Source organism: Pongo abelii, chromosome 11 (genome assembly GCF_028885655.2).
Source record: "Pongo abelii isolate AG06213 chromosome 11, NHGRI_mPonAbe1-v2.0_pri, whole genome shotgun sequence".
In the NCBI taxonomy this organism is placed as follows: domain Eukaryota; kingdom Metazoa; phylum Chordata; class Mammalia; order Primates; family Hominidae; genus Pongo; species Pongo abelii.
The window spans coordinates 23,386,956-23,412,106 of record NC_071996.2 but is presented as its reverse complement, the minus strand read 5'-3'; the positions used below and the strand labels follow the sequence as shown (position 1 = coordinate 23,412,106).

The 25,151-nt window shown below is 40.2% G+C and overlaps 1 protein-coding gene across 4 annotated transcripts in view; it reads left to right on the top strand.

The window, feature by feature from the left end:
* CNTNAP5 (contactin associated protein family member 5) overlaps window positions 1-25,151 on the top strand; it is a 985,650-nt gene that overhangs the window by 670,037 nt on the left and 290,462 nt on the right. For all 4 annotated transcript variants that reach the window (XM_054549187.2, XM_054549188.2, XM_054549186.2 and 1 more), the window contains one exon: window positions 4,990-5,109. In XM_054549187.2, the coding sequence (XP_054405162.2) occupies window positions 4,990-5,109 (120 nt within the window). The remainder of the gene's footprint in view (window positions 1-4,989; window positions 5,110-25,151) is intronic.

Here is a 25,151-nt window from a genome sequence, read left to right as displayed (position 1 = left end):
CAAGTATATCAATAACAGTAGGTTAACTAAGGTGAGAAATCACCCCAAGATCTCAATGACTTAGTGAAATAAACATTTATTTTATGTTCACATCCCCATGCAGTGTGACCTGTTCAATGAAGTCAAACAATGATAAAATCCATGTCTACCCTATTGATTCATTTCATTTAGCTTCTTGGGATTTTTTTCTGAGAATTTGGATGGCTCACTGATTTGCCTTGGGCAATGGGGCATCAGCAAACATCATGCAAGCACAGGCCTGACAAGTACTTGGTTTCTTGCTGTTCTGGGAGGCTGTACCATATAAACTCCCCTGCTAGAGTGTGACAGGCCACGTGGGCTGAAGCAAATAATTACAGCTTACCACCACCCAGCCCGCCTGACCCAGCAGCTGACTACAGATGCATGAACTGCCCAGCTAATCCCAGACTAAATGACTGGCCTGCAGAATCATAGCTTAGTCATGATTTAAAGTCAAATTTGGAGTTTTATGTGTGTTTGTTTTTATACAGCAAAATAACTGATGCACTGAGGATATAGATGATGAAAGATTAGCAATATACTGGGAGTTGCTGAAGCTGATTGTAATGCTAGCAGGATCCTCTCTATGCTCTTTGTATTTGAACATTTCTGTAATGAGAAAGTTAAGAAGAAAATATTAAATTTCAATATTGCTTTAAATAATTCTTGGTTAAATTCATTTGTTTTCATTTTCTTTCAATGTTTAAGAACTGTTATTCTAGGCCAAGTGTGGTGGCTCACGCCTGTAATCCCAGCACTTTGGGAGGCCGAGGCAGGTGGATCACAAAGTCAGGAGTCTGAGATCAGCCTGACTAACATGGTGAAACCCTGTCTCTACTAAAAACAGAAAAATTAGCCAGGTGTGGTGGCGTGTGCCTGTAGTCCCAGCTACTTGGGAGGCTGAGACAGGAGAATTGCTTGGACCTGGCAGAGGTTGCAGTGAGGCAAGAGCATGCCACTGCATTCCAGCCTGGGTGAAAGAGCAAGACTCTGTCAAAAAAAAAAAAAAAAAAAGGAAGGAAAGAAAGAAAGAAAAAGTGTTATTATATTTAACTTTTAAAAATTGTTGAAAATAGTTTTATGGTTTCAAAATTAAAAATATAAGACATTCAGAAATGTCTCACTTTCATCTCTGTCCCCTCTCACATTTTTCCTCTCTCCATAGTTATCCTCTTATGTTAATTCTTACCTGAACATTTTTGTAGATATTTTAGATAGTTTTTAATAAATTTGGAGTTAAATTAGCAATTTATATGTAGAAAACTAGGCAAATGAGAAAATATGCTAATTTTAAATTTCAAGAAAAACTAAATTTTGTTCAGAAAAGAAAAAGTAATCACTTTATAATATGTAGTTAATCTATCAATAGCATTTACAATGTCATATCACCTAAACAATAATCATTGATCTAACTAAAATTATTATACAACTAGATTGGATGGATGGGGGAATGGAAAGTTGTTTTTATTTTGGGGATGGGGAGATAAAAAGGGCTAAATTCCCATTTTCCAACTGTTAAATAGATAACTTGTAAAAGTAAAAAAAATTAAGAAGTAACAATATAGACATGCTATTTAGTCATTCTAGTCAATAACAGAAAAATGAACTAAGAATGAAAAGTTATTCCTGTGCAGAAGGGAAGTTGGAGCTACTGATCTTTTGTAACAAGGCTTGTGGTTTATGATGAAAATTGAAAAAAAAATCAGGTATACAAAAACTGTATTAGTCCGTTTTCATGCTGCTGATAAAAACATACCTGAGACTGGGCAATTTACAAAAGAAAGAGGTTTAATTGGACTCACAGTTTCCCGTGTCTGGGAAAACCTCACAATCATGACAGAAGGCAAAGAGGAACAAGTCATATGTTAAGTGGATGGCAGCAGGCAAAGAAAAAAGAGCTTGTGCAGGGAAACTCTCCCTTTTAAAAATGATCGGATCTCTTGAGACTCATTAACTATCATGAGAGCAGCTCAGGAAAGACCCACCCCCTAATTCAATTACCTCCCACCAGGTTCCTCCCACAACACACAGGAATTGTGGGAGTTACGATTTAAGATGAGATTTGGGTGGGGACACAGCCAAACCATATTAAAAACTCATAAAAAAAAGGAGAGATAACAAGTCATGAAACAATACTACTACTATTAGTAATATAGGCTCATATTAATCAAGCACTTTCTATGTGCCATATGTGGATTATGTCTTTGAATCCTTACTCCAACAGTATGAGGGAGGCTCTTTTTGAGTTACTGTAGTCTAATGAGACAATTTATGCTTTGCGAGTTGATTAGCTACCTATTGTAATGAAGGATTCTAAAACAACACTTGGAAACAACAGACATTATCATCTCAGAGTGTCTCTGGGTCCGTAAGCAGCTTAGCTAGGTGATTCTGGCTCGGTCTCTCATGCAGCTGCAAAAAAGATGTCCACAGGGCTGCTTTCATTTTAAGGCTTGATGTGGGGATTTTGCTTTGGTGCCCATTCGCAGGGCATGCTGCCGAAACTTCCAGGCTCACTCCTGTGGGCATCTTGCAAAGGCGGCCTTGTTGCAAGGGCTGAGAGTTGGCTTCTACCACAGTGAGTGGTCTAGAACACCCAAGATGGAAGTCACTGTTTTTTTATAATCTAATCTTGGAAATGGTATCTACCACACTATCATATTCTATTTGTTAGAGCAAGCCAGTAAGTCCAGCCCACTTGGAGGGAGGATGTGATTTTGTCAACAGAACATGAATCCCAGGAAGTATCTGTCCATCACGGGAATTACCTTAGAGGTTGCCTAGCACAGGTGTGGTAGCTTGTCCACGTTTCCACAGGGAGTAAGGGGTAGCCCCGCAAGGCAAAACCACCCATTCTGATTCCAAGGTTTATGTTCTTAACTACTATGCAACTGCTCACATGCTGTGGGATGGTGTTTACCTTTTGTGTGACAACAGCAACTCCTTCCACATAGCTGTCATCCTGGGAATGCGGGAGTGGTTGAGAGGTCAACATAGACAAGAGATGATTTTCACCTTTGTGACAAACACCCAAGGGCATTATCAGGTTTAGGCAAACAAAAATAATCTGTACATTATGCTCATAATGTGGGGCACAGATTGTGGCACTCCCACATACCTCCTGCTGCGGAAAGTTTGCAAGAATGCAAGAGAGAACGCCATGAGAACAAGGATAACCTTGAGTTCACTCTAATTTATAAAAAGTCAAACCCTCTCAGGCTTCATAACTTTCCTGGTAATAAATTATTTGAGGCACCCCTCACATTTGATCATGACAAACTGCAGCTTCCTATTCCTGGGATGGGACATTAGTCACAAGCGGCAGGAGTTGGCTAGGAGAGGAGTTGATACTATAACTTGAAAGCTGTTGGGAGCCACTGAAGTGTTTAAAGCATCATAGGGTGACATGATTGGAGATGTACCTGCTGCTCTGAGCTACAGCATTTTGTCTGAAGCATCAGACAACATTCTGTATTCTCATGTGTGAGACAATAGATGTCTCCTTTGTACCCCCAACAGATTTATTCATGTTAGCCTAATAAAATTTATATATTTCCCAAACCTGCAGATTGGTCAAAGCTCCCTATGTCAGGACACCTGAACCTGCCTCTATCTGAGCATGCAGACTTTTGTGGCTGCCCACCAAGCTGTGAGCTTTCTGGGGTAGAGATTTATTGCCTCCTCCAGGGTTCCATCCTCTGGTGGCAACCTCATCGGTTGACAGGTATTAGGAACTCAATAAATGCTTATTAAGTCAAAATAAACTGAACTTCATTGTGCACTTACTACATGTTATGTACTATACTTAGTACTAGGTACATAAAAATAAGACAGTCTGGGCCAGGCTCAGTGGCTCACAAGTGTAATCCCAGCACTTTGGGAGGCCGAGGCGTGTGGATCACGAGGTCAGGAGTTCGAGACCAGCCTGATCAATATGGTGAAACCCCGTCTCTACTAAAAATATAAAAATTAGCTGGGCATGGTGGCACGTGCCTGTAATCTCAGCTACTCCGGAGGCTGAGGCAGGAGGATCTCTTGAACCCAGGAGTCAGAGTTTGCAGTGAGCCAAGATCAAGCCACGGCACTCCAGCCTGGGCAACAGAGCAGACTCTACCTCAAGAAAAAAAAAGAAAAAGTCTTTTATTAGTAAAAAGCCATACTGTATGTAAGCAGTTATTTTTTTGATTCATGAGTCAAACATTTGCTCAGGCCCTGCTGTGATTGTTGCACTCTGCTAGATGCTGGGGCACAACATCAAATGACACGTGACCACTACCCTTACAGGTTCTGTAACCCATTGAAAGAGACACAATGGTGTTTGGATGATCCAAGCTCAGTATACAGTGGGAGCAAGGAGGAAGGTCATACAGATAAGCAAAGAGGAGGGCCGTGTAAGAGGTGAGGGGCCACATTTTGAGAGGCATTACCTCTGCACTGATTTTAAAAGAATGAATAAATTTAAATAAATGGAAAATAAGGCTGGGCCTGGCGGATCATGCCTATAATCCCAGCAGCTTGAGAGACTGAGGCAGGAGAATTGGTTGAGGCTAGGAGTTCAAGACCAGTCTGGATAATGAGTGAGACCGCATCTCTATAATTTTTTTTTTTTTTAAATTAGTCAGGGTGGTGGTTCACACCTATACTCCCAGCTAGTTGGGAGACTGAGGTGGGAGATCACTTGAGCCTGGGAGTTTGAGGCTGCAATGTGCCATGAGCTGTGATCGTGCTACTGCAGTCTAAAAAAAAATAATAAAAAGAGAGAGAGAGAGAGATGAATGGAAAATCTGAATGTCAAACATCAGTAACAAGACACTGGTACTGGTGTGTTAAGGCTTGGGAAAAAAGTCAAGGATATAGAAGAAGGGAAATGAATACACATAGAGCAAATCTAAGTAGGAGTTACTGATTCCTGCAAAGGGATATGCAGAGCCAAGCAAAGTTTTCTCTCTGCTGCCTTTGTCTTTCCAGCCATCTACGAGCAATCCTGTGAGGTGTACAGGCACCAGGGGAATACAGCCGGCTTCTTCTACATCGACTCGGATGGCAGCGGCCCACTGGGACCTCTCCATGTGTACTGCAATATCACTGGTAAGGGTGCAGTAGCCCTACTAACACTTAACCACCCCACTTCATGGAAGGAAGCAAAAAGAAATTCACTGGAGGGGGATACCTTTGTGAATAAAAATTTGAAAGACCAACTGGTCTCCTTTGGGGAGGAAATGGTATTCTGGTGAGTAATGCAAATTTGCAGCTAGGTTAATTTTCATGAGACAGAAAAAAGAAAACTTGTTAATGGTCTTGATAATGTTTCACTGAAGCAAGAATTAATTATCAGTGGTTTTCTTTAGGGCCTCCAAGGGCATTTTCTCTCTTGAAACCCAAAAACAGAAAGAAAAGGTAAATAAGCAAACAAACAAACAAAACTCCAAATCAATGGGAAGCCCTGACTCAGGAAGCTGGAAAGCTTGATTCCAGTTTGGCCCCAAGGAATGCATGACTCTTAGGTGAATATTATAGTCTCTCGGAGCTTTATCAGTGAGATGGGAATAATAGTGTCTACCCCCAGAGCTGTGAGGATTAGAAACAATCATGTGTATTGGAGCAGCTAGCCAGGCTGGTTGTTCTTAGATGCCTAACCAAAACAAAAAACAAAACAAAAAGGTGAGCTTTTTCATTTTTCTCTGGAAATTTCTTGATAGCTTAAACTTATTTCTTAAATGCAGAAGGACACGGTAAGAGGCAATCATTACATGGGCTTAGAAATGGCATATGATCCTTAATTTACCATGAAATATATTTCCACAAAACCAAATCTTGAGGTTATCATTATTTAAAAATCCAGCTATGCAGCGAGGTGCAACGGCTCACACCTGTAATCCCAGCACCTTGGGAGGCTGAGGCGGGCAGATTACGAGGTCAGGAGATCCAGACAATCCTGGCCAACATGGTGAAACCCCATCTCTACTAAAAATACAAAAATTAGCTGGGTGCGGTGGCCTGTGACTGTAATCCCAGCTACTCCCAAGGCTGAGGTACGAGACTCGCTTGAACCCAGGAGGCAGAGGTTGCAGTGAGCTGAGATCGCACCACTGCACTCCAGCCTGCGACAGGGCGAGACTCCATCTCAAAAAAAAAAAAAAAAAAAAAAAAAAATCCACCTATGCAAGCACTCCTACTATTATGAGCATCATTAATTGGCACACACACATTTTTTGTTTGTTTGCTTGTTTCAAGCACTGGTCTTCAGAGATGCCAGCTGCATCATGTAATGAAGCAGGAACGTAGGGGCCTCTTTAGGCTCATTGAGCCCTCAGGCCTCAGGATTTTCTTCAACAAAGCAACCACATTTATGGAGTGCTTTCTGTAGGCAGACACTGTTTAGGATACAGAGGGTATGAAAAGTAAGACACAGTGGCTATTGTTCATGAGGCAGTAAAGTCAGGAACACTACCATGAGGTATCTCCAGCGAAATGCAAGAAAACTATTGAAAGAAATGGTGAGGGAGGAAGCACAGTGATTTGCCCATCTGGATGCAAAGTTCCATGCTGTCTGTGTAGAAAATGCTGGTGACCTGGCATTGGGTGCCATGGCCTTGCATTTCCATAATACTTTATCTCTCCAAAATGGTTGTATGATAGCTGCTTTTCAAAAGCCCTATAACATAATTAGAAATTGTGTTCCTGTTGTCTTTTCATGGTTGTGGGAACCTATAGTGTTCAACAACCTGGTCAAAAACTAGGCTTCTCAGTGGATCTCGGTTATTTTTAAAATATAATTAACATATGGACTCTTGCTAAAAAGGCAGATTTCCCAGCCCCAGAAATTCCAATTCAGTAACTGCACTTTTACTGAGGTTTTCAAGTGATTCTGATGCAAATTGTCCCTGTTCCACTTTTCCAAAAAACAGAGAAAGTAATTTGGCTACAGAATAAGGCAAAAGAGATAAATGCCCACTGCTGAGTGGCCAGGTGTGACTTGTAATAATAGGAGTGGTATAATGGACAGCAATTACTGAGCTTCGAGTCTCTCTGGGAATTGAGCTGGGAATTTACAAATACCATCTCTTTTCATCCTCACAACAAAAATCAGAGGCAGACATTTTTTATCTCCATCTAACATAGAAGGGAAGAGAATATGAGCATTTCATGACTGGCTCAAGGTAATAGATTCTGTGACTAACAGTCAAGGCTTAGGAAGCGGGCATAGCCTTCTGGTTCAGTAATAATCCATATCACTAAAATGTTAATTGGATACGTTCTGTTACATATATTTTGTTTTTAAACAGTGTTGTTTTATTTTTAGAAAATTTTGTAACAAAAATAATCAATGTTAATTGAAGAAATTTTGAGAGAAAAAAGTATGAAGGAAATATTAAAGCCAACTGTAATCCACAATCCAGAGATTGCCATTGTTATTAAATTATTAGAATTTCCTCAAGACATTTTAAAATGAATGTTTATGTGTGGTTTTGCTATGAATGCATATGTTATATATATACGTACAGACAGAGAAATGTACATATACATTTAAATTATAAATTTTAATTTTAATGTGTGGCGTAGATTTTCCCTATTAAAATATATTTTGAAATCAAGATAAATATAGCTTAGAAATGTTAAACTCTTCAAAATAACGCAAGGACAAGGACATAGACAGCTTGATTGATACATAGGTTTCATGTACATGAAACTCTCTGCCTCACCATCCAACAGCCTTCTCCCAGGGTTTATGTTTGATCACTTGTCCAAGAATGGCTAAAGGTGAATGTGTACTTGTATTTAAAGGTTACTGTTTTGCTGATGTGATCCTGAAGAAATTAGAGCCTCTGAATTGTGTCCCGAGTTGATCAGCTTGATGTGTATTGTGGGGTATTTTTTTCGAATATGATTTTTTTGGGTCTTATTCAGCTGCACGATGTGTAAGTTTCTGTTTTTGTTTTTTAAAATACCTGTAAAAATAAAAGCAGACCAGGCATAGTGATTTATACCTGTAATCCCAACATTTTGGGAGGCCAAGGCAGGAGGATCATTTGAGGTCAGGAGTTTGAGACCAGCTTGACCAACATGGTGAAAACCCATCTCTACTAAAAATACAAAAATTAGACGGGTATGGTGGTGGACACATGTAGTCCCAGCTACTTGGAGGCTGAGGCAGGAGAATCACGTAAACCTGGGAGGCAGAGATTGCAGTGAGCTGAGATTGTGCCACTGCACTCCAGCCTGGATGACAGAGTGAGACTCTGTCTCAAATAAATAAACAAATAAACAAATAAAAATAAAATAAAAGCAAAGCTCTGTGTAGGCTGAACTACACAACTCTCATATTTAAATGGAAAACAATTTTCTAATACATACATGTAATGATGATCAAACATGCATCTTTCTATTTGAAAATTTTATAAGTTGAATGTTAAAACATGAGTGACTTATGACACTATGAAAAGTGTGACACAGTGGTCCAGGGAAGAGAGTCAGGAAGAAGGGAGAGAAGAAACAGAAGGAAACTTGTGCTATCTTTAACACTGGGATAATCCCAGAATGGGTGTCCAGAGCACCAGAAGGCAGGAAAACCAAGCTCTCTTTCTGCACCTTGTGCCTGTCAGCTCAGTTAAGTGCCTGGGGCCCAGGCCCACATCTGTAAAATTAAGATCTGGGTCCTCTGGCTTCCACAACCTTTCCTCATTGAGAATTCTCTGAGCTCTTCTTTGAGGTTCCAGAGAAAAGAGGCTTTTCTTCTAAGAAGTCTACGGATACTTGCAAATGGATGTCATGGGACTGAAGATGGACAGGTTTCCATTGCAGAAAGCAATAGTACATTTGAGTCCCAGCTGTCTCCTCTTACAGTGCACCCTGGGGAACATGAGCTCCCCCTTCCTATATGCAAAGTAGTCCCTAACCTGTCCTGGGAGATGTAAGTCTGTGCATCTCACCTGCACACAGGGCAGTCTTCAGGAGGGGAGTTCCCCAAATGCTCAACCAGCAACCACCCTATGTAATGTAAAAAGGCATAATCTCTGCGAAAGGAAATTAACTTAAGGGAGGTGATTAAGCTTATTGATAAAGTGGACTGAATCTGGACCTCCACACACTTTTGACAGGGTGCCATCCTTGGAACTATGTTCTAAGTTGCTTCACCACAGGGCTATCAGATGGGAGATGGGGAGAGCACAATTTTTGGATGGAGAATTGAGTGAAGTGATGGATAAGGAAGTTAAAGAGTAAGCTTCCACAGGAACACACACTTGTCAGACTTTTAACAATTTTTTTAAGTGATTTACAGAAAGGTTCAGCCAATATAATTTTACTCAATATAAATTTGGGCATTGTGGGCACAGTGAAATTGCTGTAGTTTTATTAGTGTGTCTATATTAGTTTCCTAGGGTTCTGTAACAAACTACATAACACTGGTTTTATTTCACACCACTGCAATAAAATGAGTATCACAATAAAGCAAGTCACATGAATTTTCTGGTTTCCAAGTGTTACCGCAAAGGGGTCCTGATCCAGACCCCAAAAGAAAGTTCTTGGACTTCACTCAAGAAAGAATTTGGAGAGAGTCTATATAGTAAAGTTAAAGCAAGTTTATTAAGAAAGTAAAGGAATAAAGAATAGCTACTGCATAGGCAGAGCAGCCCCAAGGGTTGCTGATTGGCCATTTTTATGGTTATTTCTTGATTATATGCTACACAAGGGAGGATTAATCATGAGTTTTCCAGGAAAGTGGTGGGCAATTCTCAGGACTGAGGGTTTCTCCCCTTTTTAGACCATGTATGATAACTTCCTGATGTTGCCATGACGTTTGTAAACTGTCATGGCTCTGGTGGGAGTGTCTTTTAGCATGCTAAGGCATTATTATTAGTATATAATGAGCAGTGAGGATGACCAGAGGTCAGTTTTGTCACCATCTCAGTTTTGGTGGCATTTGGCCAGCTTCTTTATGGCATGCTGTTTTATCAGCAAGGTCTTTGTGACCAGTATCTTGTGCCAACCTCCTATCTCATCCTGTGACTAAGAATGCCTTAACCTCCTGAGGATGCAGCCTAGTAGGTCTCAGCCTTATTTTACCCAGTCCCTATTCAAGACAGAGTCACTCTGGTTTAAATGTCTCTGACACAAGTTCATATAAAAGTTATGTTTACACTACATGGTAAACTATTAATTGTGCAATAACATTATATATATATATATATATAAATCTATGTCTTAATTAAAAAAATACTTTACTGCTAAAAAATGCTAACAATCTTCTGAGCCTTCAGTGAGTCTTAAGAGACCCAGTCATTTTTGCTGGTGGAGGAAAAAGATGTTAATGGCTGCTAACCGATTAGGATGGTGGTTGCTGAAGGTTGGGGTGGCTGTGGCAATTTCTTAAAATAAGACTACAATAAAGCACGTCACATAATTGACTATTTCTTTTATGAAGGATTTCTCTGTAGTGTGTAATTTTGTTTGATAGCATTTCACCCACAGTAGAACTTCTTTCAAAATTGAAGTTTTCAAATTCAGTTTTCAAAATCATTCCAAATTCTGCCACTGCTTTAGCAACTAAGCTTGTGGAATATTCTAAATCTTTTGTTGTCACTTTAGAAATGTTTACAGCCTCTTCACCAAGAGTAGATTCCATCTCAAGAAGCCACTTTATTTGTTCATCCATAAGAAGCAACCCCTCATCCGTTAAAATTTTATCATGAGAATATAGCAGTTCAGTCACATCTTCAGGTTCCACTTCTAATTCTAGTTCTCTTGCTATTTCCTCCAAATCTGCAGTTACTTTCTCCACTGAAGTAATGAACTTCTCAAAATCATCCATGAGGACTGGAATCAACTTCTTCCAATCTCCTTTTTGATATTTTGGCCTCTCCATAAATCATGAATGTTCTTAATGAGATCTACAATGGCAAATGCTTTCCAGAAGGTCTTCAATTTATTTTGCCCAAACACATTGGAGGAATTACTATCTATGGCATTTGTAGACTTATAAACTGTATTTCTTAAGTAATAAGACTGAAAAGTCAAAATTACTCCTTGATCCATGGGCTGCAGAGTAAATGTTGTGATAGCAGGCAGGAAAACAACATTAACCTCCTTGTAGATCTCCATCAGAGCTCTTGAGTGACCTGGTTCATTGTCCATAAGCAGTAATATTTTGAAAGAAATCCTTTTTTTGTTGTTTATGAACAGGAGTTCTCAATGGTGGGCTTAAAATATTCAGTAAACCATGCTGTCAACAAATGTGGTTCCATCCAGGCTTTATTATTCCATTTAGAGAGTACAGGCAGAGTAGAGTTAGCATAATTCTTATGGATCCTAGGATTTTGAGAATGGCAAATGAGCATTAGCACTTGCATTAGTCCCTACCAAGAGGTACAGCCTATCCTTGGAAGCTTTAAAGGTAGGCATTGTCTTTCTTCTCTTCTCTACCTCTGAAAATCTTAGACGGCACCTATTGCTTAGTGTAGCCACTTTCATCAGTGATCTTTGTTATACCTTCTGGGTAACTTACATCAGCACTTGCTGCTTCACCTTAAACTTTTATGTTATGAAGATGGCTTCTTTAATTAAACCTCATGATCCAGCCTCTGCTAGCTTCAAACTTTTCTTCTGCAGCTTCCTCACCTCTCTCAGCCTCCATAGAATTGAAGAGAGTTAGGGCCTTGCTCTGGGTTAGGCTTTGGTTTAAGGGAATGTCGTGCCTGACTTGATCTTCTATTCAGCAGCTAAAATTTTCTCCACATCACCAAGAAGGCTGTTTTGCTTTCTTATCATTCACATGTTCACTGAAGTAGCACTTTTAATTTTCTTCAAGAACTTTTCCTTTGCATTCACAACTTGGCTAACTCGCACAAGAGGCCCAGCTTTTGGTCTATCTCCACTGTCAACACACCTTCCTCATTAAGGTTAATCATTTCCAGCTTTTGATTTAAAATAAGCAATGTGCCACTCTTCCTTTCACTTGAATTCTTAGAGCTTATTGTAGGGTTACTATTTGGCCTAATTTTAATATTGTTCCATCTCAGGGAATACGGAGGCCTGAGGAGAAGGAAAGAGATAGAAATCATTGGCCAGTAGAGCAGTCAGAACACACAATATTGGTCAATTAAGTTCATTGCCTTATATGGGTGCAGTTCATGATGCCCCAAAACAATTACAATAGTAACATTAGTGACCACTGATCACAGATCACCATAGCAGATGTAATAATAATAAACAATTTGAAATATTTCAATGGTGGATTCATGGCTCTTGCCAATGTTAAGGCTCTAGGGATATAACAATGATAATAATGTAATATAATAATGATGATAATAATAATAAACATAAATTACCAAAATGTAACACAGAGACATGAAGTGAGCACACAATATTGGAAAAATGGTACCAACAGACTTGCTCAACATAGGGTTGCCACAAACCTTCACTTTTTTTTTAATGAACTATCTGTGAAGCACAGTAAAGTGAAGTTCAATAAAACAAGCTATGCTTGAACCAGAGACTGGGTGACTTAGAGGTATATTTTCTCACAGTTCTAGAGCCCACAAATCCAAAAATACTTGCAGTGCCACACTTCCTGTTAAACCTGTAGGGTGAATCTCTTCTTGCCACTTCCTAGCTTTTGATGGTTTGCTCAATCCTTGGCACTCCTTCACTTGCAGCCTCAGCACTTTAATCTCTGCCTTCTAGAGATTGCTACCCTGCCTTCATGTGATGTTGTCACGTGGTCTTCTCCTCCCATGTGCCTGTGTGTCCATTTCTTTTCTTCTTGCAAGGATACCCTTCATACTGGATTAAGCCCACACTAACAGAGTGTGACTTCATTTTAACTTGTTTATGACTGTAAAGAATCTCTTTCCAAATAGGTTACATTCACAGGTACTGAGGGTTAGGACTTCAATATATTATCTTTCTGGTGACAAAATTCAACCCTTAATAGTATTATTTCAGTCTTCTTCACAGACTAATCAAGGAGATGACACAGCAGTAATTAAAGTATAAGGACAATGACAAGGTGTGCATAGTGCTTTTTGGGAGCTCACAGGAGGGACCCTAACCTAGCCTGGTGTGCGGTGGGAAGGCTACTGGGCAGCAGATAATGCCTCTGTAACCTGGATCGGAGTAGAAGCTGGTCAAGAGCTGCAGGAAAGCATTTCCAGGAAGACAGAATGAAGGGCAGGAACAAAGGCCCAGCATCCCTAGAACCTGCATATTTTTAGGAGTCGCCAACCCACTGAACTGACTCGATAGGTTGGAACACAGAAAATCTCATAAAGCTGTGACTGAACAGAAGAGAAAGGATCAAATTGACTTGAGCAGCAGCAAGCAATGGCTGTTGAAGCTCTGCAATCTGAACTAGAGTTTCCCAGCACAAACATCTGCTGTCTCAGATTCAACAGAATAGAAAAGGAGGAATGGCATTATCATAGATAGCTCTTCAGCATGTGAGACTATTTAGCTGGCCCTGAAAAAAAAGATGAGCAACAGACTAAGAGGTAGCAACAAGATGTCCTCACAGCATGCATGGACCTTAGCACTGACCCCATATCTGGAGGACAGTGGTTCTCTCATATGGCTTGTTCAAATTAGGGACTATTCATAAAGGTGTAAATATATAAAAGGAATTTATAGTGTTGGGACTATAGCACAGAGATACTAACAGAGTGGGAAAAAGGCACATGTTCAGAAGCTGTGCCTCTGGAGATCTGCGGCCCCCTGTGTGGGAAGCAGCCAGCTCAATCCAATGACCACTTTGACCTCAGTCTCTCATTGCTCCTTCTAGGCTCCTTTCTATGCTCCCCACTGATGAAACCCAACTAGAATTGAGAATGCAGGAGTGCGTATTGATAGAATGCTTTTAGTCAGCCTTCCTGCGCACAGAGAAGGCTGGAGATGTGTGGGAAGTGGAACTGGTGGGGCAAGTGGAAGATATCCATATTGACCTGCTTAAAGGACTGACCAAAAAGGTCTGGGGAAAATGATTAAAATTCATAAGAATTAAGGATGGTGGTGAGGGTAGGGGCTGTAAGTGAAATTCACAAACCATGCAAATAAATGAAGCGTAGACTTGTTAAATCAATTTTAACCCGAACAAGAAAAGACCACTCTTTATGGGTTAAATGGCACTAAGGTTAGAATGAATGTAAGAAACACACACTGAATAAGAGATTTAGGAAATGACCTACCCCAAGATTTAATACAGATACTCAATTTATAAACAACTTAGAAACAAGTAAATAGGTAAGAAAAACTCTGACATGCTTAAACTTAGTATTTCGTCAAAAGGTAGTTCTCGGCTTCATACCTCCATCTGATGATAAAAATCTGTAATGGATGCAGAGCATTTCAGCGAATGATGTAGGAGTTAGTGATCATCCTTTGCTGCACCAATTTAATTGGGTTGGTAAGGAAAGATGCATTTGAGACAAGCAGGAGTCCACTGGGGACTAAGAATTGGGTTTCTCGATGAAAATGCACATAAGGTGATCTTGCAGGATGGGTGAGATGTCATCAGGAAGCAAAGGAGTTCTTGAAACTGGGTCTCATATAAAAGAAAAGGTGAAAGAGCAGGTCACAGTAACTAATTGAAATCCATGAACACCTGAGGTGGCTGTATAGGAAGCTTGGGTTGATAAAACAGAAGAATCGGCTTCTAAGCTGGGGCTATCTGCCCTTGGGGTGATGGTTAATTTTATGTATCAACTTGGCTGGAACATGGTACCTAATATGTGAACATACTATCCTGAATGTTTCCTATAAAAGTGTTTTTGGATGAGATAAACACTTAAATCAGTGGACTTTGAGCAAAGCAGATTGCCCTCCATAATGGGGATGGACCTCATCCAATCAGTTGAAGGCCTTAATAGAACAAACACTAACCTCTCCCAAATGAGGAGGAATTCTGAAAGCAGATGTCTCTGGTCTGGAACTGCAGCTATTTCCTGGGTCTCTTGTCTGCCAGCTTCCCCTGCAGATTTTGGGCACACTAAGCCTTCATAATCCAATTTCTTGAAATCGATCCCCTTCTCTCACTGTCTCATTCATATATATATATATATATATATATATATATATATATAGTGTACACACACACACAGTTTAGTTTATTCAGATAGTTCTTTCTCTGGACAACCTTGACTCATCCATTTGGGTGTCTCAAGATGGGTTTAATGCCCCTACTCTGTGTTCTGCTCATGACATTAATCACACTGCATTATAATGCAGTGTTTACCTATGTGTCCCCAGAGGACAGTGAGCTCCTTGTTGGAAAATAAGGAACAGGGTGTGATGAATCTTTGGATCTACTTTTATACACACTTGAATGAGTCTAGTGTAAATTGAACTCTGAGAAAACGCTGCCAAATTGAAGACTAATTTCTATCTTTCCCGTTTTTTTCTTTCCTGTTCCCATAATTTATCTTTGACTCAAGCCCTGTTCCATTAAATCAATAACAGTTTGGGACGTTGGAAACAGCCTCAGTGTTTAATCTTGACTGAGCTTGAGTCATTCCTACTCTTTGCAATGCCTTCTATAAGTCCAAGAGTACAGAGTGCCCATCTGTTCCTCACTGCCTTCATGACTGTTTGTTGCTGCCCAACCTCTCTCCAAGTTGCTGTTTTCTTCAAACATAGAAATGACTAATGGGTAGAAATATGATTTGGAGTCACACTGGAGTTTAAATTCTAGCACATTCTAGCTGTATGACCTTGGATAAATCACCTAATATTTCTAGATCTTGGTTTTTCTAGCTGCATGGCCTTGGGTAAATCATCTAACATTTCTAGATCTTGGTTGTTTTTTTTTAATCAGTAATGTGGAGACAATAAAAAATTGGTGACATGTAAGATAGTGAGAATTAGCATATACATATATATGCTATACACACACACACACACATATATATGCAAACTTTCTAGCCTTAAAAAGTAGATGTTCATTCAATATGCTAATGTAATGTCATGGTGTGATTATTAATTGTGTCTCCAACCACTCTTACAGTTGACATAGTATGAATGATATTATATAGTCATTCTAGTCATGAAAGATAGCTATCACCTTTGCCAGCAATAGAAATAGAATCTTTACTTGTGTAGGCACCATGAGATTTCAGAGGCTCTTGGAGCCTGGAGAGAGCATTTCTGCTGGGACTTCTTCAATACTGATAAAACAGAATTATAAGGGTGAGGCACTCTGACAAGATTTTCCTTGAAACTTGACATTAAACTGATTCTACCCAGTTTATATTGTGCCTTTTTTAATGTTAACAGGACACACTGTCAACATGTTAAAAGATATTTCTTAGCTGTGTACTGTTTTTCCTTTGTACAGTATAATTGTATATTGACATGCAAAATTGTTTGTCTAGAATCACTAGTAAAAACACATTTATTTCTTATCTTGATGGATTCAATGCCAGTTTCATGCATGTGGATCTGTAAGGCAATCATCAGGCATTACAAGGAATTTGCAAGGAACATTTAGTCAAATCTCTAAAGCGAAACTTATTTTCCATTCTCAAACAGCTCATAATCCATTTGCAAACCAACTTACAAGTCTCCATATCTTGTCACTCTGGCTATTATGATGCTCTGTTTCTCACTCCTTTGGCAGCAGCCTCTGTTTTCATTAAAACTCATCGAAGCATGCATAATGGAGTAGGTAGAAAGCTGCAATTGAGGCCTCTCCAATATTTCTGCACATAATTGTGCAGTATGATTGCCGTAATAGATTATCACCCCAGGTATTGACATCAAGAAAGAAATGTATCCATGTGGTTTGGCCTAAATTGTTAGCCTTGCTTCCTGAAGTTAGAGCGATGTCAGTGAATTTACCTGTGGGCTGCACCTGGGTCTGCCAGTGTAGGGGAAATGAGAGTGATCCATGACATAAAATGGGACCACTAGTTATGAAACGTTTATTTCTCCCCAGCCTTCTTAGTATGTTGTTAATTTTGGCAGCTGTATCATATAGCAAAGTAAGTAGAATTTAGTTGATTACGTGATTTGTATCTGTAATACAATTTGGTGCTGGTATCTCCTTGCAGATTCCTGTTTGAAAACACTCTACTTTCTTTTTTTTCTTCAACTTTTATTGGAAGTTCAGTGCTACATATGCACGATGTAGAAGTTTTTTACATAGGTAAACGTGTGCCGTGATGGTTTGCTGCACAGATCACCCCATCGCCTAGATATTAAGCCCAGCATCCATTAGCTATTCTTCCTGATGCTCTCACACCCCCGAACCCCCACCCTTTGACAAGCTCCAGTGTGTGTTGTTCCCCCTCCATGTGTCCATGTGTTCTCATCATTCAGTTCCCACTTGTAAATGAGAACATGTGGTGTTTGGTTTTTCTGTTCCTATGTTAGTTTGCTGAGGATAATGGCTTCCATCTCCATCCATGTCCCTGCAAAGACATGATCTCACTTCTTTTTATTGCTGCATAGTATTCCATGGTGCATATGAACTATATTTTCTTTATCCAGTCTATCATTGGTGGGCATTTAGGTTGATTCCATGTCTTTACTAATGTGAATAATGTTACAATGAACATACACATGCATATATTTTTATAAAAGGATGATTTAGATTCCTTTGTGTATATAACCAGTAATGGGATTGCTGGGTCAAATGGTATATCTGCCTCTAGGTCTTTGGGGAATTGCCACGCTGTATTCCACAATGGTCGAGCTAATTTACACTCCCACCAACAGTGTAAAAGCATTCCTTTTTCTCCACAATGTCATCAGTGTCTGTTGTTTTTACTTTTTAATTGTAGCCATCCTGATTGGTGTGAGATGATATCTCATTGGAAAACACTCTACTTTCAAAACCCACACACACTCACACATGCACAAGTGTCAACTTCCATTGCCCTACTTCAGGCTTATACAAAAGCAAGCTGCGTTAAAGTTCTGAAGGTTGCTTTTTTATCACAAGTTGGGTAATCATCATTGCAAAAGTATTGTTACCACAAAGTTGTCATTTGATTACAGACCGTAAAATATTGCACAGAATATCTACAGGGTACCAAGCTAGTACAACATGCATTACGATGAAGTAGCTGGAATAATTTTTATTTTATAAGTGCATGAATGAGGCTAGTAAGTACTAGAAACAGGATACCAATTAGAGCTGTCTAGAGATGAAGCTTCTGCCCTGTATGCTGTGCTTTTTATCAAAGGGTAGTAAGGCATAGGAGGCAACACTTCCTCTACTACGTTGAATAAATATTCATTGGTTATCTGTTCTGGCCAGGCACTTACAAGCCACTGAGAACATAGAAATGATTAAGATATGGTCCTGCAAGTTCACAGACTTTATAATCTCACGTCCTTGTGGGAAAAAATGCCCAAGTCTTCAGCTTTCCCCATCGTGATTCATAATTCACACAACAGTTAGGCTGATCTTTAAAAAACACAGCGATGGCCATGTCTCCCCATCCCTTCCACCTCTACCTGAATAAATTCCCATCTCCTACCCATGGCTTACAATGTTTGAAGGGCATGGTTGTGAATCTTTATAAGTTTATATGCATCAATGAAAACTCTTAGAACAGTGCCCATAATCATTACACCTTCTGAATTACTATATTATTGTCTAATTACTTTGTGGGGGCATGAGTAAAACCCTCCATCTTTACACTTTAGTTTCTCTGTCTGTAAATGGAGGGTGATGATGACAGCTTTTTATGGTTGCCACATAGTCAATTGAATGAGTTAACAAGTAAACAATGTCAGAAAGTGACAGTCACAGAGAAGGTGGGAAAGAAAGCCTAGATCCTTCTCCTTATCTTCTTTTGCCTTTCCTTGGAAACATATCCACTGTCTTTAGGGACAGCAGGTTTAGTTCATCCTAGGGAGGAGCTCACAAGCTGAGTCCCCTGGTGGCACAAGCATCGTTTCCTGGTTGAGACTCACTCATGGGTGACATATGTGCTGTGGCTCACTAGTAGTTTAATCAGTTGGAATAATACTTGTATTGTTGCTTATATTTCAGAGGGACAATTTGCTTTCTGTAAATGAAGTTTTTCCAGAGGACTATTTTAGGCTGAAGAATGGTAATTTAACAGCTTAGAGGAGGGAATTTTTATTTAAGTGTCTCTCTTTTCTCTCTAATGGGTTTATGATGTCAACCAAAGTGAGGTAACCACATAGGGCTTCCAGAAGGCTGGTCTCTTAGGTGAAGCTCTGGAGCTGCTCTGTGTGTGCTGAAGCGCTCAGCTTTAAAGTGGTCTCTCTGGACTAGAGGCAGAAGGCATAATCTCCTGCTAAATTGGGCCATTAAATAAAACTACTAAGTCATAAAGCTGTAGTATTACCCTGAAATTAAAGCATTGTCACCTTTGAATTGCCAAGAAGTTTAACAGGCACTTAGAGAAATTCCTTTCACACACCCGTTTATCACGGCCAGTTGACTCCAACCCACGTGGATGGTAGCAGGAGGCTCAGGTGATTGCAGTGTGATTTTAATTCATTTACTTGATCATTCATTCACCCATCCCTCCCTTTATTAACTCATTTGCTGCTTTCTTGAATTCTTTTATTATCCTCTCAATTATGTATTCATTTGTTAATTCTCTTATTTATTTACTTCCTCATTTATTTTTTCAGGTGTTTAATTACTTACACATTATTCATTAATTCAGTCACTCTGTCAATTATTCAGTTGGTAATTCAGAAATTAAGTAATTCAAATAAACTTTTGAATATTGACTGAACTTGACATCAAGGTTACAAAATAAATAAATCTGCTCTTGTCCTCAAGGAATTCACAGTTTGGAGAAGAAGATGGACGTTGTAAATGGATATTTTGCACAGTGTGGAAAATAGAATAGAAGCTGATAGATGGTACAGAAATAGTACAAAGGAAACAGGGGTTGAAAGAAAGTATACAAGGAGGCTGGGGGTGGTGGGCAGAGAAGATGCCCTTGAAGAGCTGCCCTCAGAGCTGAATTTTGTAGTAGAAGCAGCTAACATTTATCCAGCAGCTGCTGGTATTAGGCACCATGCTAGGTATTTCACATTCAAGATGTTATTTGATTTTCTTAGCAATCCATGTTACAGAGATAGGCACCATCTGGAGAGACTAAGCAACTAGCCCAAAGTCTCACAAGGAGCAAATGGTAAAGCCAGGAGTGGAAGCTATGGGTGAGGTTGTGAGGCTGGGTTATCAAGGCCAAGTGACACAGTCTCTGAAACAGAGAAAGCCTCCTGTGTCCAAACAGAATTCCCCTCTGGCCTGCATTGCCCTGTCTCTTGTTCACAGTCCCTTAACTCAATGCCATGGTGGAAAACTCCTCCAGGAAGTAGCCTTGAAGGGAGAGGGCTCCATTATACCCACTTTACCTCCCTGTCCGTCACTTTCCTCATCTGTAATGTGGGGAAAATCATACCCACCTTTCCAGGTTTTTCTGAGTATCATATGAAAATTATATAAAGCAGAGGTTCACAAAGCTTAGTTTTCTAAAGCATGAGCTGGGATGGATGTTTAAGATGCCATTTTCTAGGCCTATTCCCAGCAATGTTTATTCAGTAGGTATAGAACAGTGATCAGAAATAGCATGTTTAGCAAGCACCTGAAGATACTGGACTTTGGGATATATCTATGTAAGGTGATTAGCACAGTGCTCAGTGCTTAATAGGTCCCCATCCTTAGGTATCTCCCCACTTCTAAGGAGCTCAGGCCAGGGCCTAGAATCGCTGCTCTTCTAAGAACTGAACTTTGGGATATATCTGGACTTTGGGAATATACTGGACTTTGGGATATATCTATATAAGGTGATTAGCACAGTGCTCAGTGCTTAATAGGTCCCCATCCTTAGGTATCTCCCCACTTCTAAGGAGCTCAGGCCAGGGCCTAGAATCGCTGCTCTTCTAAGAACTGAACACAGGGCTTATCTTATCTCCTTCTGGATGTATCTTTCCATCTTTTACTGCAGATAACTGGTGAGTCTCATTTTTGGCACCAGGGGAGGGAGACAGTCCAGTCAACAAAGATTTATTGAGGCACTGCTTGCGTAATGTAAGCTGCTGGTCCACACACAAAGGACATCATACTGTAACAAGAAAATAAAGCCATCCAGCTCTTACAGCAATTTTATCTAGGCAATTTTATTTATTCGTACAACTATCCTGTAGCAACTTGAAAATAATGGAATCCTGGTCAAGTTGCTTAACTTTTATGAGGCTTAATTTCCTCATCTTTATAATAGAAATGATCATTTATTCTTACCTCAATGAGTTGTTGTACAAAATTAGACAGACTTAAATAAGCAAATGTATCCAACGCATCCAGTACAATATCTGACATGCCCTAAGACCTGAAATAAAAGTGATTACTTTTATTTCAGGGCAAACATCATACAATGATCTAGATGCTAAAGGAATTTAGAGATAGGAGTAGTCAAGGAAGCTTTACGGGAGACACTAGGCTTGGGTTTGACCCTGGAAGACAGGTATCCTGGGGTATGTTAGTCCACTCTCACATTGCTATAAAAATTATACCTGGTGGGAAAGGGGCTGAGATGGCAGAAAAGAAACAGCTTTAGCTTGCAGCTCCCAGTGAGACTAATGCAGAAGGTGGGTGATTACTGCGTTTCCAACTGAGGTACCCAGTTCATCTAATTGGGACTGACTAGGTGGTGGGCTTGACCCACAGAGAATGAGAAGAAGCAGAGTGGGTCATCGTTTCACCTGGGAGCTGCATTGAGTGGGTATACCTCCCCCGCAAGCCAAGGGAAATGGTAAGGGACTGTGCTACCTGCCAAGGGTACTTTGCTTTCCCCATGGATTTTTGCAATCTGTGGATCAGGAGATTCCCTCGTGAGCCTACACCACTAGGGCTCTCAGTCTCAAGCACAAAACTGGGTGGCTGTTCAAGCAGACACTGAGCTGCAAGAGTTTTTACATACACCAGGGGTGCCTTGAGCTCCAGTAAGACAGGAGAACAGTCCACTCCCCTGGAAAGGGGGCTGTAGCCAGGGAGCCAAGGAGTCTCGCTCAGCAGGTCCCACTTCCATGGGCCCAGCAACCTAAGAACCACTAGCTTGAAATCCCTGCTGCCAGCACAGCAGTCTAGAGGTGGCCTGGGACCACCGAGTTCCCAGTAGGAGAAGTGACCATCATTACTGTGGCTTTAGTTTTCCCCTGACAGTGCTAAGGAGACTGGGAGATTTCGACTGAGCAGAATTCACCACAGTGCAACAAAGGAGCTGTGGCAGATCATGGCTAGATGGCTTCTTTAGATCCCTCCTCACTGGGCAGGGCCTCCCTGTAGGAAATCTAGCAGCTGCAGTCAAAGACTTACAGAAAGAGCTCTCACCTTCCTGAGACCGAGTATCTGCGGGGAGGGGAAGCCGTCATCTCAGGTTCAGCAGACTTAATCTTTCCTGCCTGCCGGCTCTGAAAAAATCAGCTGATCCAAATGAGGGGGATTCCCCCAGCAGAGCACACCAGCTCCGCTAAGGGGCAGACTGTCTTCTCAAGTGGATCCCTGACCCTGTGCCTCCTGACTGGGTGAGACCTCCCAACAGGGGTCACCAGAAACCACATACAGGAAAATCCCAGCGGACATCAGATCACAGTCCCTCTAGGATGAAGCTTCCAGAGGAAGGAGCAGGCAGCAATCTTTGCTGTTCTGCAGCTTGTACTGGTGATATCCAGGAGAAAGGGTCTGGAGTGGACCCCCAGCAAACCACAGCAGACCTGCAGAAGAAGGGCCTGACTGTTAGAAGAAAAACAAACAGAAAGCAACAACAACATAAAAAAAAAAGACCCCACAAAAACCCCATCCAAAGTTATCACCCTCAAGATCAAAGGTAGATAAATCCATGAAGATGAGGAAAAACCAATGCAAAAACAGAAAAATCCCAAAAGTCAAAATGCCTCTTCTCCTCCAACTGATTGCAACATGTCTCCAGCAAGTTCACAGAAAGGAGCTGAAGCTGAGATGGATGAACTGACAGAAATAGACTTCAGACAGTGGGTAATAATAAATCTCACTGATCTAAAGGATTATGTTTTAACCCAATGCAAAGGAGCTAAGAACCATGATAAAAGATTACAGCAGCTGTTAACTAGAATAACCAGTTTAGAGAGGAATATAAATGACCTTATGGAGCTGAAAAACACAGCACAAGACAATCATGATGCAAACACAAGTATCAATAGCCAAACTGACCAAGTGGAAGAGAAATGTCAGAGCTCAAGGACCATCTTGCTAAAATAAGGCAGGCAGACAAGATTAAAGAAAACAAATGAAAAGGAACAAACAAAGCCTCCAAGAATTATGGTGCTATGTAAAAAGACTGAGCCTACTACTGACTGGAGTATCTGGAAGAGATGGGGAGAAAGGAACCAAGTTGTAAGACACTTCAGTGTATCATCCGGGAGGACTTCCCCAACCTAGCAAGACAAGCCAATATTCAAATTCAGAAAACCCAGGGAACCCTAATAAGATAATCTATGAAAAGATCTACCCCAGGACATAATCATCAGATTCTCCAAGGTTGAAATGAAGCAAAAAAATGTTAAGAGCAGCCAGAGAGAAAGGCCAAATCACATACAAAAGGAAGCCCATCAGACTGACAGTGGACCTCTCAATAGAAATCATACAAGCCAGAAGAGCTTGGGAGCCAATATTCAACATTCTTAACAAAAATAAATTCCAACCCGGAATTTCATATCTGGCCAAACTAAGATTTATGAGCAAGAAAAAAGTAAAATCTTTTTCAGACAAGCAAATGCTGATGGATTTTGTCACCAGCAGGCCTGCCTTGCAAGAGCTCCTGAAGGAAGCACTAAACATAGATAGGAAAAACCATTAGCAGCCACTACAAAAACACTCTGAAGTACACAGACCAACAACACTACTAAACAACTACATTAAAAAGTCTGAAAAATTAACCAGTTAGCATCATGACAGGGTCAAATTCATACATAACAATATTAACTTTACATGTAAATAGACTAAATGCCCCAAATGAAAGACACAGAATGGAAACCTGGGTACTAAGATGAGACCCATCAGTGTGCCATATTCAAGAGACACATCTCATGTCCAAAGATGCGCATAGACTCATAATAAATGGAAAATTTACCAAGCAAATGGAAAGCAGAAAAAAGCAGGATTAGCAATCCTAGTTTCTGATATAATAGACTTTAAACCAACAAAGGTAAAAAAAGGACAAAGAAGGGCATTACATAATGTTAAAGGGTTCGATTCAACAAGAGGAGCTATTTAAAATATATATGCACCCAATACAGGAACACCTAGATTTATAAAACAAGTTCTTGAAGACCCACAAAGAGACTCAGACGCCCACACAATGATAGTGGGAGACTTTAAAACCCTACTGTCAGTATTAGATAGATCACCAAGACAGAAAATTAACAAAGATATTCAGGGCTTGAATGCAGCTCTAGGCCAAGTGGACCTGATAGATATCTACAGAACTCTCTACCCCAAAACAACAGAATATACATTTTTTTCTGGCACCACAGGGAACTTACTCTAAAATTGATTACACAACTGAAAGTAAAACACTCCTTAGCAAACGTAGAAGAACTGAAATCATAACAAACAATCTCTCAGATCACAGTGCAATTAAATTAGAACTCAAGATTAAAAGGTCCACTCAAAACCACACAGCTACTTGGAAATTGAACAACCTGCTCCTGAATGACTACTGGGTAAATGATGAAATTAAGGCAGAAATCAAGAAGTTCTTTGAAACCAATGAGAACAAAGAGACAATTTGTCAGAATCTCTGGGACACAGCTAAAGCAGTATTAAGAGAGAAATTTATAGGATTAAATGCTCACATCAGAAAGTGAGAAAGATCTAAAATTGATACCCTACCATCACAACTATTAGAACTAGAGAACCAACAGCAAACAAACCCCAGAGCTAGCAGAAGACAAGAAATAACCAAGTTCAGAGTGGAACTGGAGATAGATATATGAAAAACCCTTCAAATAATCAATGGATCCAGGAGCTGTTCTTTTTGAAAAAACCAATAAAATAGATAGACTGCTAGCAAGACTAATAAGAAGAGAGAAGATTAAAATAAACACAATCGGAAACGATAAGGGGGATACCACCATTGGCCTCACAGAAATATAACCATCAGAGAATGCTA